The sequence below is a fragment of the Palaemon carinicauda genome, chromosome 2, assembly GCF_036898095.1.
Source record: "Palaemon carinicauda isolate YSFRI2023 chromosome 2, ASM3689809v2, whole genome shotgun sequence".
NCBI classification, from domain to species: Eukaryota; Metazoa; Arthropoda; class Malacostraca; order Decapoda; family Palaemonidae; genus Palaemon; species Palaemon carinicauda.
In genome coordinates this window covers 198,065,465-198,085,075 of record NC_090726.1, presented here as the reverse complement: position 1 = coordinate 198,085,075, position 19,611 = coordinate 198,065,465, and the positions used below count along the sequence as shown (strand labels likewise).

Genomic DNA, 19,611 nt, shown 5'->3' with positions numbered 1-19,611 from the left:
TTCTGAGATTTGACCTTGGCAGGAACCGAGAGCGATCTTGGGGAGGATTCGTGGTTCCCTTCAAAACCAAGAAAGGAAAAATTATTAGAAGTTGGAGAAAAAGAGGGGCTAAGAAGAGAGGTCTTAGCGCCAGACCCACCTGCCTCACTTACAACCTTACCTGTGTCAGGTTCGTCAAAAACCATGGGCTCTACGTCTAAGGTCAGAGCCGTAACATTGTCTTCAATGGGGTCCGGGTCGTCAGGGATGTCTGTATCCTGGACGAGATTGAGTTCTACGATTTCCGCAATGTCAGCAATTATAGGAGCCGCCACTTGCCTAGGCACTGCTGCCGAAGATTTTGCGTTCGGGTAGATAAGTCTACAATAATCTTCTGAGAGGACGTAGGGCTTCCTGGCCTTTACGTTACGGGCGAAGCCGCCTACCCACAATTTCAAAGTGGCTCTTGCTGAAGTTTTAACCGCCTGGGAACTCTGAAAGAACGGGGATAAGGTTAGCAAACCCGAGGACAAAATGATAAATGAACCCGAAGATTCATAACAGAAGTCAATGATTATCTATCATATTGATGTCGCCCAGTGAAGGGAAGTAAATACAAAAATGACTGAAAGAGGCTCACCGAATCTGAAGCGAGGGTGGAGATAAGGTCATAACAGATAAGGCAGTTGTCAGGGTGCCATACCAAAATATCGTCCATCTGGATCCCACAGTCCGCGTGGGACCGACAGACAGCATGGCCGCAAGGCTGGTGAAGGACGGCCGCGCAGGCTGTCATCCGGCAACGGACCACCTGTAAAAGGAATAGTCCATGAGCATCTACTAGTTTCTCTATAAGGGGTCCCGGAGGGTCCGGGACCTGCCAGTTAATAAAATAAATGTATAGCCTTAGACTAAACATGCAGAGAACTGAGACTATTCCAATAGCAATCCGGCAGAGCCGGGTATGAAAAAGGATGCAAAAAACAGTGATTAATATATAATCATAACTAGTTCCGGGGCCCCCGTGGCCGGGGAACAGGGTTGGTAAGTAAACTTAAAGTAAACTTAAAGTAACTTAAAGTAAACTTAAAGTACCCAAGATACATCCTTAAAGTACATAAATAGAAAACGCCAATTATGATCAAAAACTAATGTCTGTAATGAATAGGGCTCCCGGAGGGAGGATATTAATCAAAACCGTGTCAGTGTCAACCGATCATGTAGTTAAGAGCTCGGCGGCTCCGATGTCTGATGACGGGAGGGTACAACGGGAGAGCGCGGGGGGAGCCAGTGGAACCCCCCCCTACCTTACCTGAGGTACCGGGACAAAGGTAATGATTCATGTAGAATATAAAATAATGATATGGGATATAATAAGTCCTATACGGACGATAATAGCATGAGGTACCGTAGGGGAGGACACTCCTAATATAAGTGCTCATTCTAACAACCGTAATTAAAAGCAAGGTTACACCAAGGTGCAGATATACCGACTAATCACGTGTGATAGTCCCGGTGGTCCCGGCCTTCCCCCTCCCCGACCGATGGCGACGGGAGGGGGGAGACGAAACCGCTTGGTATGAATGAATGAGACTAAGTCATACCCCGTTGGTATACTCAGTCCTCAATATGTCGGAACGTTGATGGAAGACTGAGGTACAAGCATATTTGACCCGTAAATCATAACCAACAACCATCGAGTGAGAGGAAGGGTGTACACTGAAGGGGGGGGGAGGGAATAACCTCCCCAACTTGTTGGGGGGGGGGGTGTAATGGTACAGGGAAATCGCCAGTGCGCAGTGGTGGACAGGGCTACCAACTGGAGATCCCCTAATCATGACATGAAAATCCCAAAAATATGATCATAACGGAGTAAGCAATAAATATAATATCAATGCACAAATACATAAAAATAATTAATGAATTAAAAGCGAAATCACGTAAGTAAGGTTAGGCATGCAGAAAAAATATGGCGAGAGAGGGACTCGGGCGAGTGGTATGGGAGGAAGCATGACGCCATCAGCAGATGGAAAGCAGGGGTACCAACCTAGTTACTGAAGCGGTAGATCGAACAGTAAAAACAACAAAATACGCGAGAGTCCCACTCGAACCAAACGTAAAACTAGGTGGAGCGTAATAAAACAAAAGGTTTTACTAATAATAAGTGAGATGGTCGAAATTAAAGCTCCTAGAACTAGCGAAACAATCTCAATGTTGACGCTATCCACCAACACGCACGAATGCAGGCATACCAACATAACCTACTCCTGATGAAACGCTAACACCGATATCATAGGATAACATAAAATAAATGCTATATGAAAGCATAAAGTCGGTGTACTAAATGAATATTGCTATATGAAAGCATAAAGTTATGTACTAAATGAATATAAGGAAAAAACTCCTAAAGGATCGAACGAATATAAAAGACGGACGAACTAACGAGACAAAGGGCAGAGGCGAAAGAAAGAACGGGGACGCCGCTCATATATAAACACTTCTAAATAATAAAAACAAAGATGACACTGCCCAGTCTCGTTAAAAACTCATGGATAAGGTACTTAACTTCGATGGGGTATCTTGGGAATCGGCCATCGAGAGAAAGTTGATGATAAATCCAATGAAACACACGAAATAAAACACTTGGACTTATATCAAACAGGTGCTTGAAAGGAGTGTTGGGCAAGCGTGGGTTGAGTTAGTAGTACTGGTCTGCGAGGCAGGGGAGGTTGAACGGCACCTCACTATTGGGGGATTTCGAAGAGGAGAAATCTAAATGGTACGAGACCTCTGGTATTTCGCCCCAGTCTATACCGACACCATTAGGTGAGCGAGCTAGTTCAACCTAGCATTCCTTTACATTTTTTCTCTGGTAATATTAGCAGATATATTCCTTTGAAATGGTGCATAAGGAGCATTTCACTGGGCGGCACAGGTCTCTCGCCCAGAAATAGATTTTTCCTTCGTCAAAATCCCTTAATTGGGCTCATCTCTCAGGTTCTAAGTCAAGAGAGAGAGAGAGAGAGATAGAGACGGAGGGAGAGAGAGGAGGATAAACGTTTCGTTCAAGCGGGTAACGTTGTTCTCGTTTTTTGCTCTTCTCCCTAGTCGCTATAGGGGAAGAAGGTTAAACGTTTCTAGAGTTTTATTCTTGTTCCCAGGCTTTATGCGGTGAGAGATTTTAAACGTAGTTTATTTGATCTAGTGTTTAGTCTCTTTTCCAGCCACTGAATTCTTTATCCTTCATTATGTTTTTCTGTTACATTGTAATACTGTTTTCGCAATTACTACCTTTTAATGAAGGATAGGATTGCGTGTTTCAGGTACAAACCACTTAAAGTTTCGAGTTCAGTGAAATAAGTGCAAACAGAAAATCAAAAGTGATAAAGTGATATGCGCAAAGTGTTACAGTGTTGCGTTCGAGGGTTTGTCTGTTCGTGCCAGTTGTTCACCTAGTCCGATACCTCTTACAAGCTCCCAAGCCCAGGGGAGAAGTAATGTCGAAGGACTTATGGGTTCCTCAGGCCTTGATCGACGAACAGACGTTTCCCTCCGTGGTTTCGGGTGTATCTACACACGTTGCCGACGTGATCATCCCACCCACACAAAGACGAGAGAGCCCATTTATTCCTCGTCTGCGGAAGAGGTTTCTCGCAGAAACCATGGACCAAATCTTGCAGCTTTTAAGTGCAAGTCGGTCCCTTCCGCGCAAGTCCAACGGCCTAGGTGTAGCCACTGGGTCAGTTCGGACTCGCTGCAGTACGACAACTGCACACCTCCCAAGAGAGGCTAGGTGGTACCGCAACAGGCAGTAACTCCGTCTGTTGCCGCACCAGCTGTTTTAGACCCTCAGTCACAACGGACAGTAGCTCCGTTTGTTGTTGTCTTTCATAGACACTAGTGGTCCATGCTGCAGACTATATAGTCTCAGCTTGCTCCTTCATGCAGGAGTATCATGCTGGAAGGTTGACAATGCAGCCTGTTAACCTACAACCCGCCGAGGTTGTGCGCTCTGCAGATACTGCGGCTGCCTGCTCCCACCCTCCACCTGTGAGAGCTCCACCACCGATGCGCAGTCCACCCTGCCAGACGCATGTTCTTGCTGCACCATCTGCTAACATGCGTGAGCTACCGCATCAGCAGTGGGAGGGTTCTGTAGAGCTGCCGGGTTCCAGCTCTATGCGGCATTCTCCGCTGCCCATGCAGCATGCTCTGCATACCTTACAGCATGCTCTGCATACCTTACAGCATGCTCTGCATACCTTACAGCATGCTCTGCTTACCATACCGCATGCTCCTTAACCCACCGCAGCCCCTCCCACGCACCAGCACTCTGCTTTTGTTGTTGCCAGCTCCCACACTCCGACTGCGGAGAAGGTTGACGATGCACCCATGGGCCTACACCTCCCACGGTTGTGCGCCTGGCATGGCTTCCTGCTCTCACACTCTTGTTGTGAGAGCTCCTCCACCCATGCACAGTCAACCCTGCCAGATGTATGATGACTCCAACACACAGAGCACTCCGTTGCTGTGCGGGAGCTACCACAAGCTGCCGTGTTTTGACACGGTGTGTCAGCCTCCGCAACACACTGTGGTCTCCGCCACTCGCCAGCAGCAAACTAGTCAGGCAGGAGTTGAGGCTTCCCCACACAACTTTGGTTGTTGCCAACTCACAAACTGTCATACAGTTACATGATGTTGCCTTCTGGTCTGCTACTTATACACCAGTGCTGTATGTCCTCACGCTCCTGTTGTGGTTGACAGTTCAGTTTTTGACAATTCACAGACTGTCAAGCAGTTTCATAACGTTGCCTTCTGGTCTGCTGCTTTTGCACCAGTGAAACCCTCACTGAGAGAACCTAGCTTTTCTCGGATATGGTTCCTGTAGATGAGAAAGTGCTGTTCTCCCTCCTTCTGATATTCCCTTGAGGACTCTGTCATTTGGAGAGGAGCCTTAAGCTGCTTAGCCTCCTATGGACTTTTATTTAAGCATAACATGCTTCCAGGGAGGGTAAATGGTTCCGCTTCAGTCGCTAACCCCGTCTGTTGCCACACCTGCTCCCATAGACCTTGAGCTTTGTTGCAAGACATGCAGTCCAAGCTTAGTCCTTGATAGAGGATTTTTTTTACGGAGTCAGTGTGTCACTGGGAAGACGTTCAACAACCAGCAGAGGTGACTTGTTGTGACGCAGTGCGGCAACCTCAGCAACCCGATAAGGAGTTGTCTGTACTACCCAGACAGTCTAGACAGTTTCGGGTTGTCGCTGTACTCCCTCGCTTCCCCATGGTTGACAGTTCACAGACTGTGCAGCAGTACCATGATCTTTTGTCCGGCTCCGTCAGACGACTGGCTTTTAAGAGCTCCCACAAGTCGTCGCTGTCTGGAGAAATCTCAGATGGACTATGGATCTGACCAAGGAACTGGGCCTCCTGGTCAATTTAGAGAAGTCCCAGCTCGTCCCATCCCAGACCATTGTCTACCTGGGTATGGAGATTCAGAGTCGAGCTTTTCGGGCTTTTCCGTCGGCCCCAAGGATCAACCAAGCCCTAGAATGCATCCAGAGCATGCTGAGAAGGAATCGATGCTCAGTCAGGCAGTGGATGAGTCTAACAGGGACACTTTCATCGCTGGCCCTGTTCATCGAGTTAGGGAGACTCCACCTCCGCCCCCTTCAGTATCATCTAGCTGCTCACTGGATAAAGGACATGACGCTAGAGACGGTCTCAGTTCCTGTTTCCGAAGAGATGAGGTCTACTCTAACGTGGTGGAAGAACAGCTTTCTTCTCAAGGAAGGTCTACCTTTGGCTGTTCAGACCCCCGACCGCCGTCTCTTCTCGGACGCATCAGACACGGGCTGGGGTGCGACATTGGACGGACAGGAATGCTCGGGAACATGGAATCAGGAGCAAAGGACACTTCACATCAATTGCAAGGAGTTGTTGGCGGTTCATCTGGCCTTGATAAACTTCAAGTCCCTCCAGCTAAACAAGGTGGTGGAGGTGAACTCCGACAACACCACAGCCTTGGCTTACATCTCCAAGCAGGGAGGGACTCATTCGAGGAAGTTGTTCGAGATCGCAAGGGACCTCCTCATCTGGTCAAAAGATCGAAAGCTCACGCTGGTAACGAGGTTCATTCAGGGCGATATGAATGTCATGGCAGATCGCCTCAGCCGGAAGGGTCAGGTCATCCCCACAGAGTGGACCCTTCACAAGAATGTTTGCAGCAGACTTTGGGCCCTGTGGGGTCAGCCAACCATAGATCTGTTCGCTACCTCGATGACCAAGAGGCTCCCGTTGTATTGTTCTCCGATTCCAGACCCAACAGCAGTTCACGTGGATGCTTTTCTGCTGGATTGGTCCCATCTCGACCTGTATGCATTCCCGCCGTTCAAGATTGTCAACAGGGTACTTCAGAAGTTCGCCTCTCACAAAGGGACACGGCTGACGTTTGGTTGCTCCCCTCTGGCCCGCGAGAGAATGGTTCACAGAGGTACTGCAATGGCTGGTCGACGTTCCCAGGACTCTTCCTCTAAGAGTGGACCTTCTACGTCAACCTCACGTAAAGAAGGTACACCCAAACCTCCACGCTCTTCGTCTGACTGCCTTCAGACTATCGAAAGACTCAAGAGCTAGAGGCTTTTCGAAGGAGGCAGCCAGAATGATTGCCAGAACAAGGAGGACATCCACTCTCAGAGTCTATCAGTCTAAATGGGAAGTCTTCCGAAGCTGGTGCAAGGCCAATGCAGTTTCCTCAACCAGTACCACTGTAACCCAGATTGCTGACTTCCTGTTACATCTAAGGAACGTAAGATCCCTTTCAGCTCCTACGATCAAGGGTTACAGAAGTATGTTGGCAGCGGTTTTCCGCCACAGAGGCTTGGATCTTTCCACCAACAAAGATCTACAGGACCTCCTTAGGTCTTTTGAGACCTCAAAGGAACGTCGGTTGTCCACTCCAGGCTGGAATCTAGACGTGGTCCTAAGGTTCCTTATGTCATCAAGATTTGAACCTCTCCAATCAGCCTCTTTTAAGGACCTAACATTAAAAACTCTTTTCCTCGTGTGCTTGGTAACAGCTAAAAGAGTAAGTGAGATCCACGCCTTCAGCAGGAACATAGTTTTCACATCTGAAACGGCTACATGTTCCTTGCAGCTCGGTTTTTGGCTAAAAACGAGCTTCCTTCACGTCCTTGGCCTAAGTCGTTCGAGATCCCAAGCCTGTCCAACTTGGTGGGGAACGAACTGGAGAGAGTACTTTGCCCAGTTAGAGCTCTTAGGTACTTTCTAAAAAGGTCAAAACCTTTACGAGGACAATCAGAAGCCTTATGGTGTGCTATCAAGAAGCCTTCTCTTCCAATGTCTAAGAACGCAGTTTCTTACTACATCAGGCTTCTGATTAGGGAAGCACATTCTCATCTGAAGGAAGAAGACCTTGCTTTGCTGAAGGTAAGGACACATGAAGTGAGAGCTGTGGCTACTTCAGTGGCCTTCAAACAGAACCGTTCTCTGCAGAGTGTTATGGATGCAACCTATTGGAGAAGCAAGTCAGTGTTCGCATCATTCTATCTCAAAGATGTCCAGTCTCTTTACGAGAACTGCTACACCCTGGGACCATTCGTAGCAGCGAGTGCAGTAGTAGGTGAGGGCTCAGCCACTACATTCCCATAATCCCATAACCTTTTTAACCTTTCTCTTGAATACTTTTTATGGGTTGTACGGTCGGCTAAGAAGCCTTCCGCATCCTTGTTGATTTGGCGGGTGGTCAATTCTTTCTTGAGAAGCGCCGAGGTTAGAGGTTGTGATGAGGTCCTTTAGTATGGGTTGCAGCCCTTTATACTTCAGCACCTAAGAGTCGTTCAGCATCCTAAGAGGACCGCTACGCTCAGTAAGGAAGACGTACTTAATAAAGGCAGAGTAATGGTTCAAGTCGACTTCCTTACCAGGTACTTATTTATTTTATGTTATTTTTGAATAACTAATAAAATGAAATACGGGATACTTAGCTTCTTTGTTAACATGTATGCTGGTCTCCACCCACCACCCTGGGTGTGAATCAGCTACATGATCATCGGGTAAGATTAATATTGAAAAATGTTATTTTCATTAGTAAAATAAGTTTTTGAATATACTTACCCGATGATCATGAATTAAAGAACCCGCCCTTCCTCCCCATAGAGAACCAGTGGACCGAGGAGAAAATTGAGTTCTTGTTGACAAGAAGTACTTGAGTACCTGACCACAGATGGCGCTGTTGAGTACACCCCCACCTGGATAGCGATCGCTGGCGTATCCCGACCGTAGATTTCTGTCGGGCAACGGAGTTGACAGCTACATGATCATCGGGTAAGTATATTCAAAAATTTATTTTACTAATGAAAATAACATATTTATATATATGAAATGTTTTTACTGGAACATGTCTCTTTTTCATAATACCGACCTTTCTCCCACAACACCTGCACTTTGTGTGAATGTTAGTGTGGATGGGGCATAATTTCCTAGTTGACTTATATAGGATAGGGTCTTAGGAATAATGCCGAGATGATATTCGGATTGAAGTGTGTGTTTTACTCTTTGTGTTCAAAATTATTGTTGTTATTGCAGTTATTATTTTCTAGTAAAAAATTACTCCCTTGCTTTTGTTCATGAATATCATCTGTAAATGGATTGTTATTTTAAATTTAAATAGTCTTCTTTTCTTTTATTTCAGCTCCCAAGCAGATGTACGAACTTTTTTGCAAAGTATGCAGTTAGATGAATCCGAGTATCAGATGGGCCACAATAAGATATTTATGCGAGAATCTCAGAAACAAAAATTGGATGCACAGCTCCACCAAACTATCTTGTCTCGGATCATCCTCATACAGAGGTGGTATCGAACCATACACCAGCGCCAAAACTTCCTCACATTCAGAGTGGCTGTCATCAGACTGCAGGTATGAAAAGAGAGAGATCGAAATGTATTTTGAGATTCTAACATTTATACTTTTGATTCCTTTAGGTGATTGAGATATTGAGGTTAACCTGGTTGTGGTTAGTAAACAGTGCTCTTTATTTATAGGCTTATGTAAGAAGCTGGCTTGCCCAGCAAACATTGGCAAAATTGCGGTTGAGGAATCACGCAGCTACCTACATTCAAAAAGTTTGGCGAGGTCACAAAGTTCGAAAGTGGTACCAGAATTTCCGAAGATCTCTCATACATTTCCAGGTTTGTTTGTATACGTATTGTTTTGATATATTTGTCGAGGACATTCACTTATTAGGACTTCAGTTTTACTCTTGTAAACCTTTATACCGGACTCAGTTTAACTTGTTGTTATGTTTCAATCTCTAAGAAGGTAGAGTACACTTCAGCCATGTACATCAAAGCATTGGCATTACTGGTTGTAATTAACAATTTGCAATACCCTTTTTTTATAATATTGGCCTTAAAGTATCATTACCAAAGCTTTACTTTAGATACAAGTACTGGCTTACTCTGTGAAAGTGAATGCTAGGCATTGCAAATAAAATCATTATTACCATATTTTGTATCCTTCACAGAGACCAAGTTTCATGTAGTTTAGTGAATGTTTGCCTCCATGCTGACCAAATTGTTTGAAATTGTGGTAGTATGGGTCGCAGTTTTGAAATTTTATATAGAAAGAATCTTGTAAGGGAAAAGTTATCCTACATGAGAGAAGGTTTTTATATATTGAGAGTCCCATCCATATACCAAGGCACTTCCCCCAATTTTGGGGGGTAGCCGACACCAACAATGAAACAAAACAAAAAGGGGACCTCTACTCTCTATGTTCCTTCAGCCTAATCAGGGACTCAACCGAGTTCAGCTGGTACTGCTAGGGTGCCACAGCCCAACCTCCCACATTTCCACCACAGATGAAGCTTCATAATGCTGACTCCCCTACTGCTGCTACCTCCGCGGTCATCTAAGGCACCGGAGGAAGCAGCAGGGCCTACTGGAACTGCGTCACAATCGCTCGCCATTCATTCCTACTTCTAGCACGCTCTCTTGCCTCTCTCACATCTATCCTCCTATCACCCAGAGCTTTCTTCACACCATCCATCCACCCAAACCTTGGCCTTCCTCTTGTACTTCTCCCATCAACTCTTGCATTCATCACCTTCTTTAGCAGACAACCATTTTTCATTCTCTTAACATGGCCAAACCACCTCAACACATTCATATCCACTCTAGCCGCTAACTCATTTCTTACACCCGTTCTCTCCCTCACCACTTCGTTCCTAACCCTATCTACTCGAGATACACCAGCCATACTCCTTAGACACTTCATCTCAAACACATTCAATTTCTGTCTCTCCATCACTTTTCATTTATTGAGAGTAAATTAAGTTAAATCTCTTAACCCTTTTACCCCCGGGCTATTTGGAAATTTCCAACCCTTAACCTCCAGGGGTTATTTTTTTTCAAGCACATTTTGTATATTTTTTTTTAAATTGCTCTAACAGCCTTAATTTTCATCATAGAGAGGTCAGGTTGGTCTCATTCTCTTGGAAAATGCCTGAAGTTTCTCATAAGATTATCAAATATATGCAAAAAAGAATTTAAATAGCAGTTTTTTGCAAGGACGTACCGGTACGTCCATGGCGGTAAAGGGATGAGTTTTGTGAAATGTACCAGTACGTCCTTTGGGGGTAAAAGGGTTAAGTAAATGTAAGATTGGTTAATTACACTAAAAATATTGTTTTAGGCTTGTGTTCGTGGAGACATGACGCGTCGACGATTCCAAGTGATGCTAGAGGAATATAGGAAACAAAAAGCTATTGAGAGGAAAAGGCTAAAAGAGGAAGAGGAGATGTCGTTAGCGTCGGTCACAACTGTAACTACCGTAGCCTCCGTAACTCCCGAACAACCCGAACCGGTACAACAGCCTCCACCCCGTCGGAAATCGGCTTCTAATTTCCAGGTATGGTACTTGATTAATTTAGTTTTTTCGTTTACAGTCTCGAAGTATTCAAGATCTATTTCAGGTTCATAGCAGATCAATTAATATATAAAATTGTTTCATTGAAAGATTTTTTAGAATTGAACTTTCATATCTTTGAGATGAAAGTCTAAAAAGTTAAGAACTTTCTACAGCTCGACTGAAGATATATCCCTATTTGAAAAGACTGATGTTTTTGTAGTTTGGCAAAATACAAATAATTTTGAAATGTTTTATTTTAATCAAAAAGGTATTTGTTGAATTTCATTTCTCTGTTACATAATGTTATAACATCATCGTTCTTTTTTCCAGCCCAATATACCACCCCACAAACTGCATCGTAGGCAGAGTGAAAACGTGATTGGAGAACGTCGGGCATCAGAATGTCCTCCGTCCCATTTGCCAGAAGTAGGTAGAAGATTAAGCGAAACTGGTGTTCTCTTGCGTCGACCGTCTTATAGCAATGCAGTTCAAGTAAGCAAAGTCTACTCTTTTTAGTTTGATGTATTCTGGAAAGTTAATGATTTTAATCAATGCACAAAGTTCTTGAATTTTAACTATTAAGACTATTCTGAATAATAGGGCGTCAATTGACTGGAATGAATAATGAAAAATAAACTTATATAAAGGTTAATGACTTTCATAATGGAGGGAAAGATTTTAGAGGTATGTTATTTAGGTAACCCAGGCAGCATATCGAATTAAGAGGGCAGTAAGAAAAAGGATGAATATTGAATGAATTACAAATGGACGTGAAAACCGATTGTTGGAATGAATAGCAAAAAATTAGTGAAAGTATAAAACTTGTTTTTATTGTGGCCTACTTATGCATTCCCTTAGGTGTTTGAGTGAGTGAATTTTAGAAACCATTAAAAAATTTAGTACCGGTTTTGTGATTTGCCTTTTAAACATGATTATTACTGTTCTAAAAGTCATATAACCCTTGATAGACACGCCAAATAGGAAAATAAGGAACCATGTTTTATTAATGAACAAGGGCTATCAAAGATGTCAGACCTCCGACAATGAAGATTGAAAACATTTTACTCCATTCTACGGACCAAACCAAGCTTTCTCTTTTTCATATGTTGACCGTGAAGGAATCTACATATAATAATAACAAGAATCACTTTCTTGATCTGCATCATCTCCAAAACTTGGGGGTTCCTCCGGAGTATAAAACAGTACTTAACCATTGTTAAAAATTTGGTATGAAGATTTGACGTAATCCTGCTCACAGACAAACAAATAGATAAATGAATAAATAAATGCAGGTGTTTTATAACCTCTTTGGCAGAGGTAATAATAAATCTACAATTTTATTAATGAATCTTTGCTGGTGTTTGAAGAATTTTCAGTGTAGTAGTGTAATTATTGTATTGGAGTTGCTTAATATGTTCATTAAAATCTTTTGTTTTGTTTTTCATAGGTACAGAATAGACAGAGCGATGAAAACTCAGGGACGTCAACACCTCCAGCATCACCGAGCACCGTAGAAATGGATAAACCTATGCATAAAACAAAGTCGTTCCGCCATCGTCCATACAGTAAAGTTCCCTTGGCAGACCAAACAGCAACTATGCCGTCAGGTAACTGATTTGTTGTGATTTGATTCTACATTAAGTTAAAGAGTTATGTGCGTAAGTACTCGCACGTCGAGTACTGCACCTTTTGTGTTATCTAGCATAGATGTCTTTGATTTTAGAATATTTAACCGTATGTTGTCAGTAATGTTATGTTAATCCCTTTGGAATAATGGGAAGTAAACAGATGTTGCAGTTCTTTAGTTGAAAATAAACTAAAAACAAATCTAGTCATTGAGTTTATTTATTTAATATTTTGATGGGTTTTGGTGTTTTGAATAATACAGATACTTCTTTATTGTTTTTGTCTAAATTACAAGAAAGTATCATTCAAAGTTTAAAAGTAAAGATTGTGAATTTAAGTGGATATAGTAGAAATGAATAAGAAGCATGTGAAAGCATGACCTTTTTCCAGGACATTTAAGAATACTCATTACATTTAGTTAATGTACATTCATACCCAATGGAATTTAGTATTTTTAAGACTTGAGTGTAACTTTTAATATAGACGTGACAAAATACCTTTATTTATACTGTTAAGTAGAAAGAGACATATTACAGTTTCAAAATACTTCACTATAGTCCATCAAGATTCCCCTCTTATTGGATTATATAAATCCCACCCAGGCAATTGGTTTTTACTTGGGCTTTTCCTTTAACCCTTAAAGCCCTTTCTTTTGCATGGACTAGTCATTCATTGTGTGCAATTCTCAAACTCATCTTCCCCCCAGAAACATAAGATAAGTGTGAAGCCCCACGAATAAAACGGTGCGTGCACTCGGGTGACCCAGAATCTATGGTACTTTTCTGAATTTTTCTGTCTAGTCATCTCTTGAATAGATTCGTGGACTTAGGAAATAACTTATGTATCTCCTATTAGAGATTGTTTCATTGTATACCATGACTCGTGTCCATACAATAACAGTGACCTTACGAAACTGATATATAGCCTCAGTTTTAAAGATAATTTCAGGCAATTTGATTTCTAAATTTTACTTAACCTAGCCATTGTCTAATTTGCTTTTATCAATCTTTCATTAAACACTAATTCTAAAGGATGTGCATTAGTCATAGATCTTCATTTCTTAATTGATTCTACCTCATTAATCCTTTCTCCTTTCAATGATATTTCATCTTCCATTGCATATTTGATTCTCATCATCTGTCTTTCTTCTATTTATCTTGATCCCAACCTCCTGTGATATTTCATGTATTCTGGTAAGCAAGCATTGCAAATCCTGTGTTCTGTTAATAAGGGGTAAATTGATAAATATGAAATAAATGAATTGGAACTTCACTTTACCTGTATTACGGAGAGTGGATGTCTCAAGTGGAAAGTGGTGAGGAGCGGAGGAGGAGGTGTAAGTGTTGTTTAGAATGTTTAAAATGTTGGACAATTTCCCTGATGGGGTTCTTTTCTTTTATCTTTTTTTCTCCAGATTTGCAATTCATTTGATGTTCTTTTTACTAAAAACTGATTTGGAGAGGATTGTTTCTGCCTTCATTTTAAGATGTTTCTGAAATGACTGCATTATCATTAAAAAAAAAAAAAAAGTCACCTTCTATTCTTGTTACTGCTTTGTCTAGGTGATATTTAACTCTGTTATTTTTAAATATTTAACTTAGCCGGTGAATATATAATAGCTGCAACTCTGTTGCTCGACAGACAAAAAACAGTAAAAACTCGCCAGCGATCGCTATACAGGTTGCGGGTGTGCCCACCAGCGCCAACTGTCGGCCAGATACCACTCTCGATGTAAACAAAGACTCAATTTCTTCTCTGTCGACGTGTCGACAAGACGTACTTTTACTCGCTGTAGAACCTGGAGTTTTCTCAACATATTTGGTGAAGTACATCATTTTGGTTTGAGCTTTCGCAGTGCAGGTGTTTTATCTTCATCTTAAATCTTGAACTCGTTTTTGGATAGATTTAATTTTTGATGACAAAGAGAGTATGGACTTTCTTTGACTTTTAAATGGCCGACCCTTCCCTTAGACGGAAGTGTGTTTAGGCTTTAGCAATTATCTTATCACGTTATAAATTAATTATAGATTTTCCTCTATATATTTTATATCTCACCGCCTTTATTAGGCCTCTTCGATTAACTTTCCATTCATAATAAACATAAAAAAAATAAATTTTAATGATTTGTTTATATGCGACCTTTCCTGAGAGTAGGCGGTCCTAACTTGGAAACCGAAGTTAAACAACGTTGAGCCCTTTTCAATCGTAATAGCTTTTAAAGAGCTAATGATTTAAAACTTTTTAAATGAATATTTTTAATAAATATTTTATGAAAGATTTTCTTTGAATAGTCTTCGTACTGTTTTCAAAGATGAACTAACGTTTAGTTTATTTATGCTACGCAGTTTGCGCTCTGTCGTTACGATAGAGAGAGAGAGTATCACGGTTTCACTTTGCAGAAAGAGTAAATCGATTCTGACGTTTTGTTCATTCTTCTTTCAAAGCTTAAATGTTTTAAATTCTATTTTAAAGGAACTTTTTAATTGAAAAACCTTTCAGTTTTTTCCTTTGGTCAAATAACATGTTTTTTTGACGAAAAGTAATTGGGCTCTTCTCTTAGGTGCGAAATCAAGAGAGAGAGAGAGAGAGAGAGAGAGAGAGAGATAGAGACGGAGGGAGAGAGAGGAGAGAAAACGTTCCGTTCAAGCGGGTAACGTTGTTCTCGAGTTACTCTCGTCCCTAGTCTCTGTACGGGGAGAAAGGATAAAACGTTTTTAGTTTTATTCTCGTCCCCAGGCAATGTACGGTGAGAGATTGAAAACGTAGTTTTGAATGAACTAGTGTTTAGTCTCTTCCCCAGCCACTGAATTTTTTATCTTAAAAGATGTTTACTGTGTTTTGCTGGTATTAATGTGCTTGCATTATACGACTGATTTCGCATTTACTACCTTTTGATGAGGGTAGAATTGCGTGCTTCAGGTAGAAATCAGTAAAAGTTTCTATTTCAGTGAAATAAGTGCAAACAGAAAATCGTAGTGATAAAGTGATATTGCGCAAAGTGTTACAGTGTTGCGTAACCGAGGGTTCGTCTGTTCGTGCCTGTCGTTCACCTAGTCCGGGACCTCTTGCAAGCTCCCAAGCCCAGGGGAGAAGTAATGTCGTACGACTTATGGGTTCGAGAGGCCTTGATCAGCGAACAGACGTTCCCTCTATGGTATCGGGTGTATCTTACCAAGATCTCCCCTACCATAAGGCGAGAGAGACAATTTTCTCCTCGTCATCCGAAGGCTTTTCGCATAAGAAACCTGTCACAAGGTTTCGGAGCCCTTAAGCGAAAGTCAGTCCTTTCAGGACAGGTCCAGCGTCCTGGTTACAGCCATTAGGACAGCTCTGACCCTATGCAGTCATTGGAAAACTGCTCGCCGCCTAACAAAAGCGTAACACAGACTCCGAGAGTCTTTTTGTTGGCAAGGTTTTGCGGTCACAGACGTTACCCTCGTCTCTTACCGCAACCATTTCCGTTGATCCTAAATGGGTTGTACGGCAAGACATGCAGAATAAGTTTGCCTCCCTTATGGAAGACTATTCTGCCGATTAGTACGTTGAGCCTAGCCGTTTATCTCATCGAGATCCTGGCTTTCAGCCAACCTAACGTTCCTTTGTGCGTCCTGGTGACGTTGGCGTAGCTAAGTCACGTCAGTCAGGTTGTTTAGAACCACACTCGATGCGGTCTCGTGTGGATTTTCAGCCACATTTGGACGTTAGGCCACTTGCTGATGCTCCTGTTGACGTTCAGGACGTTCGCTAACAATCGGAGTTGACTTGTTTTGACGCTGTGCGTCAACCTCCGCATTCTAGAGTTGTTTTGACTGCTCAATCTAGGCGGTCAAAGCAGTCTCGAGTGGACGCTGTGCGTCCTCACGCACCTGTTGTTGTTGACAGTTCACAGACTGTCAAGCAGTTACATGACGTTGCATCCTGGTCTCTCTCTCCTGTTGTTGTTAACAGTTCACAGACTGTCAAGCAGTTACATGACGTTGCGTCCTGGTCCGCTACTAATGCACCAGTGCGTGTGGACTCTGCTTGTAAAGCATTGCCACCACAGTAGGTCTCTCCCTTGCTTGAGACTCAGCTATTATCGGACAAGGTTCCTTTAGATGAGGAAGTTGCTGTTCCCCCTCCTACTGATATTCCCTTGAGGACTCTGTCAGATGGAGAGGAGCCTAAAGCTGCTTAGCCCGCTATGGACTTTAATTAAATCATGCTGATTTTTAAGGATCTTTGTCCGGATCTTTTTGTAACTGCTGCTCCTCGTTCGCCTAAACGTCAGAGCTTACACTAGGCCTAGCTACTTCGAAGCCGTTGTTTTATAAGCTAGTGCTCTCTCGCTCTCCTAGAGAGCTTTACGTTTGCTAGGCGACTGGTTTATCACCAGGAGGAGTTTGGGGGATACAGCCTTTGCTTTCCCTTCTTTTAAACTGGCTTATAGAGCGAGAGTCTGATATGACACGAGAGAAGTTCTCGGCTTGGGAGTTCCTGCCTCTGCCCAGATAGACTTCTTAAATCTCGTAGACTCTCCCTGGCGCCTGGCCAGGAGACGCTCCAAGATTTTACAGGTCAACTTCACAGCTGTTTTCAAGCCTTTGAAGTTTTGCTGTACAATTATGTCATGCATAAACAAGGCTTTCAGGGATGGCTCCAATGATCTGACAGCCACGTTCTCTGCAGAGACAAGTCCCTCAGGGATGGCTCCATGATTTGGCAACCATGTTCACTGCAGGAGTACGTAAGAGGCAAGTGCGCTCAATGTGTTCATTGTCAAGACAAACTTCGCGATGAAGTCTACCAGGCTGTCTTGACAGCATTTATGGAAGGCGACTGGATGGTCTCTCTCAACCTTCAGGAGGCATACTTCCACATTCCTATACACCCGGATTCCCAACCGTTTCTGAGGTTTGTTTACAGGAATGTGGGGTACCAGTTTCGAGCTATCGGAGATCAGAGCCTCCCTGTACTTGGACGACTGGCTTCTCAGAGCCTCTTCCAGTCATCGCTGTCTGAAGGATCTCAATTGGACTCTAGATCTGGCCAAGGAATTGGGACTCCTAGTCAATTTGGAAAAGTCACAGCTGGTCCCATCCCAAACTATTCTGTATTTAGGGATGGAGATTCACAGTCAAGTTTTTCGGGCTTTTCCGTCGGCCCCCAGAATAGATCAAGCCCTGCTCTCCATCCAGAAGATGCTGAAGAAAGAACGCTGCTCAGTCAGGCTGTGGATGAGTCTGGTAGGGACGCTGTCATCCCTGGAGCAATTTGTATCATTAGGAAGACTACACCTCCGTCCTCTTCAATTCCATCTGGCTTTTCACTGGAAAAAGGACAAGACGCTAGAGGCGGTCTCGATCCCGATTTCCGAAAAGATAAAGTCGTGTCTGACTTGGTGGAAGAACAATATCAGCCTAAGAGAGGGTCTTCCCCTGGCAGGACAGATACCCAACCACGTTCTCTTCTCGGACGCATCGGACTTGGGCTGGGGCGCGACGCTGGACGGTCGGGAATGCTCAGGTCTGTGGAACTCGAGTCAGAGGAGCATGCATAACAACTGCAAGGAGCTTTTGGCGGTTCATCTGGCCTTGAGAAGCTTCGAGTATCTCCTTCGAGGCAAAGTGGTGGAAGGAAACTCGGACAACACCACGGCCTTGGCGTACATCTCCAAACAGGGAGGTACCCACTCACTGACGTTGTACGAGATCGCAAGGGACCTGCTCATCTGGTCAAAAGATTGAGGCATCTCCCTAGTAATGAGGTTCATCCAGGGCGACTTGAACGTCCTAGCAGATTGTCTCAGTCGGAAAGGTCAAGTAATTCCAACCGAATGGACCCTCCACAAGGATGTGTGCAAGAGACTTTGGGCGACTTGGGGTCAACCCACCATAGATCTCTTTGCAACCTCGCTGACCAAGAGGCTTCCAATCTATTGCTCTCCAGTCCCGGACCCAGCAGCAATACATATAGATGCCTTTCTCCTAGACTGGTCTCACCTAGACCTATACGCATTCCCACCATTCAAGATTGTCAACAAGGTACTGCAGAAGTTCGCCTCTCACGAAGGGACAAGGTTGACGTTAGTTGCTCCCCTCTGGCCCGCGAGAGAATGGTTCACCGAGGTACTTCGATGGCTGGTAGACTTTCCAAGAAGTCTTCCTCTAAGAGTAGACCTATTATGTCAGCCACACGTAAAGAAGGTACACCAAAGCCTCCACGCTCTTCGTCTGACTGCCTTCAGACTATCGAAAGACTCTCGAGAGCTAGAGGCTTTTCGAAGGAGGCAGCCAGTGCGATTGCTAGAGCAAGGAGAGCGTCTACCATTAGAGTCTACCAATCGAAGTGGGAAGTCTTCCGAGACTGGTGCAAGTCAGTTTCTGTATCCTCGACCAGTACCTCTGTAGCCCAAATAGCTGATTTTCTCTTATACCTGAGAAAAGGACGATCCCTTTCAGCTCCCACGATCAAGGGCTATAGAAGCATGTTGGCATCGGTCTTCCGGCATAGAGGCTTAGATCTTTCCAACAATAAAGATCTGCAAGACCTCCTTAAGTCTTTCGAGACCACTAAGGAGCGTCGTTTGGCTACTCCTGGGTGGAATTTAGACGTGGTCCTAAGATTCCTCATGTCAGACAGGTTTGAGCCTTTACAGTCAGCCTCCCTGAAAGATCTCACTCTTAAGACTCTTTTCCTGGTATGCTTAGCCTCGGCTAAAAGAGTCAGTGAGATTCATGCCTTCAGCAAGAACATCGGATTTTCGTCAGAAAAAGCTACTTGTTCTCTGCAACTTGGTTTTCTAGCCAAAAATGAGCTACCTTCTCGTCCTTGACCTAAATCTTTCGATATTCCCAGCTTATCGGAGATCGTAGGTAATGAACTAGAAAGAGTCTTATGCCCTGTTAGAGCTCTTAAGTTCTATTTAGCTCGTATTAAACCTTTACGAGGCCAATCTGAAGCGTTATGGTGTTCGGTTAAGAAACCATCCTTGCATATGTCAAAGAATGCTTTGTCATGTTTTATCAGATTGTTAATACGAGAAGCTCATTCACACTTGAGTGAGGAAGACTGATCTTTGCTTAAGGTTAAGACG

General features: G+C 43.5%; 1 protein-coding gene across 4 annotated transcripts in view; it reads left to right on the top strand.

The window, feature by feature from the left end:
• Positions 1-19,611, top strand: part of LOC137629529 (unconventional myosin-IXb-like) — a 123,879-nt gene that overhangs the window by 71,411 nt on the left and 32,857 nt on the right. For all 4 annotated transcript variants that reach the window (XM_068360951.1, XM_068360944.1, XM_068360925.1 and 1 more), the window contains exons 16-20: positions 8,693-8,918; positions 9,044-9,190; positions 10,695-10,910; positions 11,241-11,402; positions 12,358-12,517. In XM_068360951.1, coding sequence (XP_068217052.1) covers positions 8,693-8,918; positions 9,044-9,190; positions 10,695-10,910; positions 11,241-11,402; positions 12,358-12,517 — 911 coding nt within the window. The remainder of the gene's footprint in view (positions 1-8,692; positions 8,919-9,043; positions 9,191-10,694; positions 10,911-11,240; positions 11,403-12,357; positions 12,518-19,611) is intronic.